The sequence below is a fragment of the Alligator sinensis genome, unplaced genomic scaffold (genome assembly GCF_000455745.1).
Source record: "Alligator sinensis unplaced genomic scaffold, ASM45574v1 scaffold1216_1, whole genome shotgun sequence".
Lineage (NCBI taxonomy): Eukaryota > Metazoa > Chordata > Crocodylia > Alligatoridae > Alligator > Alligator sinensis.
This window is the reverse complement of record NW_005842018.1, coordinates 2,116,694-2,124,493: the sequence shown is the minus strand read 5'-3', so window position 1 is coordinate 2,124,493 and position 7,800 is coordinate 2,116,694. Positions and strand designations below refer to the sequence as shown.

At 45.1% G+C, this 7,800-nt stretch overlaps 1 protein-coding gene across 1 annotated transcript in view; it reads left to right on the top strand.

The window, feature by feature from the left end:
* Window positions 1–7,582: 7,582 nt before the first annotated feature.
* LOC102372550 (optineurin-like) overlaps window positions 7,583–7,800 on the top strand; it is a 28,295-nt gene continuing 28,077 nt past the window's right edge. The window contains exon 1 of the mRNA XM_014519247.2: window positions 7,583–7,616. Coding sequence (XP_014374733.1) covers window positions 7,598–7,616 — 19 coding nt within the window. The 5' untranslated portion in view covers window positions 7,583–7,597. The remainder of the gene's footprint in view (window positions 7,617–7,800) is intronic.

Sequence of the window (7,800 nt, the reverse complement as noted above, 5' to 3'; positions counted from 1 at the left end):
GAATATTAAACACTAATCATCAATAAAACATGTAAGACTAGTGACCCATTGGCAGAGGCTGGAAAGATAAACAAGCAGGGAAAAAAGCTTAGAAGAATACAGCTGACTTAAGTCACTGACCGGCAGCCTGAAGCCCTCACTGCCTGAGACAGAGATGTACATTTTTGACCTTCAACTTTCTGAAGTTCATATTTTGACCTCAGTTTTGTAAGATTTTCAGGCCCATGTTTGACTGACAGCTGTTTGCTTGAAACAGAAAGCATTTTATTTTGTCTGCTTATTTTCACTGGAATGTATCCACCCCCACCCCCTTTCCAGTGATGATTTCTTTTGCAGGTTTTTTAAAACACAAGTCTCTCATTTTCCAGCTTGTCAAAAACCAAAGGGAAAAACTGTGAAGAATTTTGAACAAAATTATTCTTAGTTTTCAAACAGCTCTAATATAGATATTTGACTTCTGATTTTCCAACAACAGCCTTCCATTTCATAGGTGCATCTTTAAATAATTGCGGGACAAACTCTTACTATGTAGGTAGCTCAGTGCTTAACTACTTGCTCAAATTGGGTGGTGGGTTTAAAATCCAAATACCATGGCTTGGTCATGCAAATAGATTCTGAGTACAAAAACATGAAAACTGTAGTCTCGAGAATAGGCAGCCAAGTAAAGACCTGTTTTAAAAAATCTGACACATTGAGTAATCATAAGTTGAAATGTATTGCTCTGTCCTGCCTTCATTGCTCTGTCCTGTCTACTGTTTTTACATTCAGGAGCCTTGCTTATTCTATAAATTAAAAGTTTAGAATTTTATAAATAGAGAATAGACTTTTATAAAGATTTTTTATAGATTTCTATAAATAAAAATCAGCCAAAGCTCAGACGAGCTGTTGCTATTTCTAGTGACAGAAGTAGCTCTTTGAAGTGTCATGGAAGAGAGCTTTCTGCTTGCCAAGCCCTGCTAAAACATCCTGACCATGAAGAAGCCTGGAGGAAGTGGCAGTGATTCAGAGTAAAGACCCTCAGTGAGATTTATGAAGATATTTAGGTGTAGGTAGGAACCTAAAGTCTCCTGCTACCACTGTGACAGCTGAAAATTATGTCTGTGTAATAAAGGTGCTTTCTGAAGGCTCTATGAAGATTAGACCAAGTGTTTTTCTGTCATTTGTTCAGATATTAAGCTATATGTTGTTGCTAAGAGCCTAATTAAAGTTTAAGATATAGTAAGGCCTTGTATGAAGTGAGGCCTAGTAAATTTAGCAAAGCCTTGAGGTAGTAAGGCCCTGTGGCGTAGTTAAAATTAACCTTATCAAAAGAATGCAAGGCTTGTACTGCTATTGGTCAGTCTAAGGACAGTTGAAGTAAAAAGAATCTGAATGGCTGTAAGTTATCAGCACAGCTCAGAAGTTATAAATTGGCTGGCACATCCAGAAATCATTCAGAAGGAAGATACAGCTCTGTGAAAGGGACTAATTAGCTGTTGACCTGGATCAGTGGGCCCGTGGATCTTGAGGAGCCCAAGGACTGAATACCAGGGTCGTTCCCGGTACATCTCGGATAGAGCTGATCAGGGACACCTGACTTCGCTAAGCTTTGTGGAAAGAGAAACTTGTCATACATCAGGCGTCAGAGGAGACTGCTGATAAGTTGCTGATGCAAATTATTATTGTCTGTCATTATCTGTCTTAGTATACTACGTGTAGTTGTGTTTTTGTTAAGTCAGTAAACCTTTCTTACCTTTCTACCCTCGACCATACTCTCCATCCCAAACCCAGCAGGTGGCTGGGACACTCAGGGATGCCATAATTGTGGCAATCTTCAATAAAGGGGACAAATCTGACTGGAAACTACAGAGGCTGAATATTTTTACTGCACTGGAAATTTGAATGTTGATGTATTTCTGCTGAGCCAAAGTGATTTGGTTTGGAAATGCTGCCTCAGTGCTTCCTGGGATTTGTCGTTTGGGTGCCTACATCTCTTACAAATCAAGGGAAGTGATTCTCCCAATCTATTTGGTACTGCTGACACCACTCTTGGAATAATGTGTTCAGTTTTGGGCCCCACACTTCAAGATAGATGTGGGGGCTGGGGGCTGACTGGCTGGGTAGCAGCTCTGCAGAAAAGGACCTGGGGGTTACAGTGGACAAGAAGTTGAATATGAGCAAACAGTGTTTGCTCTTGTCCTTGTTGCCAAGAAGGCTAACGGTGTAGTGGGCTGCAGTTTTGCCAGCAGGTCAAGGGCAGTGATTCTTCCCCTCTATTTGGCACTGGTGTGGCCACATCTGGAGTACTGTGTCCAGTTTTGGGCCCCCCACTACAAAAAAGATGTGGACAAATTGGAGAAAATCCAGCGGAAGGCAACGAGAATGGTGAGGGGACTGGGGGACATGACTTGTGAGGAGAGGCTGAGGGAACTGGGCTTATTTAGTCTACAGAAGAGGAGACTAAGAGGGGATTTAATAGCAGCTTTCAGCTACCTGAAGGGGGGTCCCAAAGAGGAAGGGGCTAGACGGGTCTCAGTGGTGGCAGATGACAAAACAAGGAGCAATAGTCTCAAGTCGCAGCAAGGGAAGTTTAGGGTTAGATATTAGGAAGAATTTTCTCACTAGGAGGGTGTTAAAACACTGCAACAGGCTACCCAGAGAGGTGGTGGAGTCTCCGTCCTTAGAGGTTTTTAAGACCTGGCTAGACAAAGCCCTGTCTGGGATGATGTAGTTGGGGCTGCTCCTGCTCTGAACAGGGGTTCAGACTAGATGTGACCTCCTGAGGTCCCTTCCAGCCCGTATTTTCTATGATTCTATGAATTACTGAAGGGCAATTGTAGAGAGGCTGGAGATGACCTTTTTTCTGTGGCCTTTTGGGACAGGATGAAGAACAATGGCCTCAAGCTGCAGTAGAGGAATTTTAGGTTGGAGATTAGGAAGAACCCTCTAACTATGAGGCGGGTGGGCAATCATTGGAACAGGCTACCTAGAGGAACATCCCTGGAAATGTTCAAGAGGAGGTTGGACAGATGCCTGGCTGGGATAGTTTAGTCAGGATGATCCTGCCTTGACTAGGGGGCTGGACTAATTGAGCTTGTGAGGTCTGTTCCAGCCCTACTTTTCTATGATACTGTAATCTATTTACATGAATAAATTCCTCCTTCAAATCCAGACTAGATCTCAGGTCTTTTAAAGATTTCCTCTGGGGAATTCCTCACAACCCTTACAATATCGTTTCAGTGGTTAAATGTAGAAAAATTGCACCTTAGTCTGAATTTGCCTAGATGTGACTTCCAGCTATAGGATCATGTTATATCCTTGCCTGCTAGAAGTGTACTCTATTACTATATTTCTTTCCCATGAAAGCATTTACAGATGCTGATCTCTTGAGGACGTAGACAGATTAAGCTGCTTGGATCTTTCACTATCAGTTACATTTTCCAGGCCTTTAAGAAGATAAGAGAGGGAGATATTTGCAGGGTATGCATCAGCACAGCCCCTTGGCATTGGAATTCATTTCCTAACTTGCTCCAAAATGATCAGATTAGTTGACCTTTGGGACCCAATGCAAAGCTGGTCTGCTTGGGCTAGGCTGTGACCTGGCTGGGACAAGGGAGCACAGTGCTGAAGAAACTGAAGATAGAAAATCCCACTGTCATGGACTAATTCCTTGTGCCTTGTCCCCTGGATGCATGACATGCCAAAGAACTCCTAGGGCTGGGAATGTGCATCACTTTTACATTTATATGTTGAGATAAATAGAGATCAATAAAGAGGTCTGTGAAGCCGTGAAATATTTTCAAAGGCATACGCAGCAGAGAGGTGCCCAATTCCCACTGAACATCAGTGGAAATTCAATTTCTAACTGACCGTGGAGCCTTTCAAAATCTTCCCTTCAATAAACAGTGGTAGCATAGTGTCTTTAATCCAAGTATTCAAATGCCCAGTTCTCATCTACCTGCTGATTTCTCCTTCCTTGGAGGTTTTCAAGAACAGGCTGGAAAAATATTGGGCAGAGATGATTTAGGAATAGCATGTCTTTCATTCATGCAGGAGTTGGAGAAGATGAGCCATGGGGTCCCTTCCTGCCCTATGATTCTGTTTCTTGCTTTAGTGTAGGGGGCAGTTTCTTCCAGGCATCACCACAGAAGTGGATTTTAAGGAAGAATTTTGATAAGGAGGCCTGGACCTTTTAAGGAGAGTATTTAAGGGACAGAGGCAGCATGGAAGGAAGCATGAAAACCGATGTGTGAGAAGAGGAAAGATGGAATATGAAGGCTGGCATCGTTAGCAGATGATTCAAAAGGTTAGAGGTCAGCCCAAGCTGGACAGTCCCTTATGCAGGCACAGTTAAGGCATGACAGTTTCTGTATTCAATGGTGCAAAATGGGGTGATGTTGCTGACATTCTGCCCAGCTTCCATTCACTTCTCCAGCCTAGAGGACTGAATACCCATTCACAGCTGGGGTGGTCTTTTGCATAAGACTTGAATTCACACCTCTGGATCTATGACAGGACATACCTAGAGTAGGGTCCAGTAACCTGAGTTCCTCTCCAGGAACTCTTTGGAAATCCTCTCTGCCTCAGTTTCTCCTTTCATAAAATCCTGGACTCATAGAACATAGAAAAGTAGGGCTGGAAGGGACCTCTGGAGGTTATCTAGTCCAACTTCTTACCAGAGGCAGGATCATCCCTAGCTAAACCATCCCACACAAATCCTTATCTCACCTATTACCAAAACTACACAGACATCCCTGTCACACAGCCATAAGGCAGAACACCCTAACCTGACACAGGTATAGCAGCAGGACACTGGCTGGCAATGTCCTGCTGTTGCAAGGGTTGTTAAACTATGCTTGGGGGATCCAAGAGGGCCACGTCCCCCACTACTGAGCAAAACCCCCACAGCCTGCACCAATCTGGCCATGGAGTAAAATCCTTTCCTGACCCCAGATATGGTAATCGGTCTGACCCTGAGCAAAGGGGCAAGACCCACTAGCCAAGAACCTCTGGGTTTATGTCCCAGCAGGAGCATCAACACACCCCAGCCAGCCACCCCAGCCTTGCCTGCAATCGACACCAAGTGCTTCTGAGGAAGGCAAAAAAACCTGTCTGACACATGTAGCAACATGGGGAGGAAAAATTCCTTCCTGGCCCCAACAAAACCTACAAGTATGGGGATAATACCATGAGTGGTCATGCCCCTGATCTAATCCTTAGCATTGAGAAAAGAAATGGGCTTTGCTTTGCATTCATTTTCTATAACCTCAGTTTTGTGACTGGGTGATTCTAGGTGCAAGCTGTTCCCATCTTAGCATTAGCATAACATACCTCAGTTTTGTGCATTGCTGGCCCCAACAGCCTTACCTGGGGCCCTGGGGGCCTCAGGGAGCTGCAGCTGTGGCGATCCTGCTGCTCAGAGCTTGGCCGGCAGCCAGAGTGTGGCTCTAGTCAGTCAGGCTCTGGTTTTGGGCAGTGCGTGCCACCTGCTTTTTTTTGCACCGGGTTTTTGACCCTAGGATCTCCCCGGGTCAAAAAAAGACCCCACCCTGCTACCTTGCAGCCTCGGAAATGCCTGAATGTATGGAGCATGGCGTCGCAGACAGGTCTGTGGTGCCACATACCGCACAGCTGTGCTAATCTGGACACGGCCACAAAGAGCTTTCCCTAGACTGGTGATTCTCAACCAATTTCACCTTGAGATCCTTTCAAGGGTACCAGGGGGTGCTACACATTATTAACACTGTAAGGTGTGCAAATGATTCACAAGATAAACCCATAAATTTCATATAAGAATCCATAGTGTTAAAAACATTCTGGACTGGTATGACCTTTCTGAGATCTTTGCAGCAGAAGAATTGCTCTGTTATTTTCCTATAGTCAAAAAAACTAGTGGAAACTAAGAACTGACATTTTCTAACAGGTGCCTCAAGTCCAATGAGAGGTGCCCTGAATCCAGTGAGGGGTGTCTTAAGTCTCAACGGGTTGAGGACCGGTGCTCTAGAGAGCTGCCCGTAGCAGCCGTCATTACTGCGCCTCACAACAAGATGCAGGTGCCTTTCACTGAGCAAAATACTACCTGAGATGGCACTGACTAAAGCAGTGGTTTGCAACCTTTTTAGGCTGGAGGCACCCCTGGAGAGACTCCAGATATCCCTTGGAAAATGCCAGCTCTTAGTTTTCACTTTTTTTTTTTTAACTATAGAAGAGTAATGCAGAAGTTTTTCTGTTGCAAAGAACACAACTGTGGATTTCTGTTTGAAATCTCTGGGCTTACCTTGTGAATCGTATTTGCATACCTAACAGTGCTAACATTGCACGGCATCCTGTGGTAACCTTGAAAGGATCTCAGTCACCCCAGGGTGCTGTGGCTGAGAATCACTGACCTAGAGGTGCGCACACACAACCCATACACTGGGTAACTTACACCAATGGTTAGTCACTCCTGACTTCCCTAGCATGACTTTACCCAGGAACCGGGTACCTTACTCCAGCTTCTGGCTATACGCTGTGTGTGCCCGCCATAGTCACACCGTAATGCAAGCATGGGGCAAATCCAGGGGAGTGCAGTGGTGCAGTTACACCTCCCCCCTTGATTCCTGCTCCATCCAAAGTTTAAAACCAACTGCCTGGCAGTGGCAGCAGCATTTCTATTCAGGCAGCACTGAGGGAGTCAATTGACTTCATGGCTCATTATAATGGACCTGACTCCTTCTAAACTCCTCTTTCCACAGGAAGGTTAATGACCCTTTGTCTTTTTCAATGATTTTGATGATGTTCCACTAACCCAGCTCTTCTTTCTTCAATAATCCTGCTCTCAGCCGCTCCTCTTAAAGCAGCTCCTATTTCGCAGCCCTGCAGGCTGCATTAGCTCTAGTTAAAAACATCAGTTCAGGTGTGGAAACATTAACTCATGTGAGGAAATCACTTTCAGGGAAGTGCTGGTTAAGATAATCAGGAAGGCTTGATGGTGTCGGAGGGAGCTGAAAGGGAGGTACATTTGATTGTAATGACAACAGGACTGAAGAAAGGATGTGGTTTGCTTATTATTTGCCCAGTGTGTCGTGTGTTTGCGCAGAATAGAGGACATGGCAAATGAATGCACATCTGATAACATAGGCAGACAAGGTTCCTTGGGTGAATTCGATATCTTTTATTAAGATATCAAATTCACCCAAGGAACCTTGTCTGCCTATGTCCTTAGACCAACACGGCTACAACCTAAACCCCTGCATCTAATAACATTACATTTGCTTTTGCTTTCACCTTAAATGACCTGACAGCCCTGGGCCCCAGCGGAAGATAAAGCTTCTAGTTTCTTTTTACACAGAGAAAAATGTATGTTATATAGGATGATGCACCCGCCTTTGGGGCGGTTTGGGAGAGGGGCTGCCTAGTGGGCCTGGATCCCAGGGTCTTTCGGGAGCGGCTGATGTATAAAGCCAGGCCTGAAAGATGCGCCCCCTCGGGATCTGCGTGGGGCACCGCGCTGCCAGGTCTTAAATATGAAAGGATGGTATTGGAAGCTCAAAATGATAGTCTTTCAGCAAATACAATGGCACGCTGAAAAATTATGCAAAGACAGGTGGAAATAAGCGTGCAAATAAGTCTTCTTCTGATGCTCTTTATATTGCTCGGTGAGTGAGCGAAACCTGGCTAAAGGCAATCAGGACTCGTAGTAGCGATGATCTCGTTTATTAAACCAACAAGAGTTTTGCAAAAAAAAGCCAACCCCGTCTTTCGTTGCAAGCTTCCGGGCACGAGCGCCGGAGACAAGATTCAGGGGGGAGAACGCGCGGAGCGGGGGTGGGGGCGGGGCGC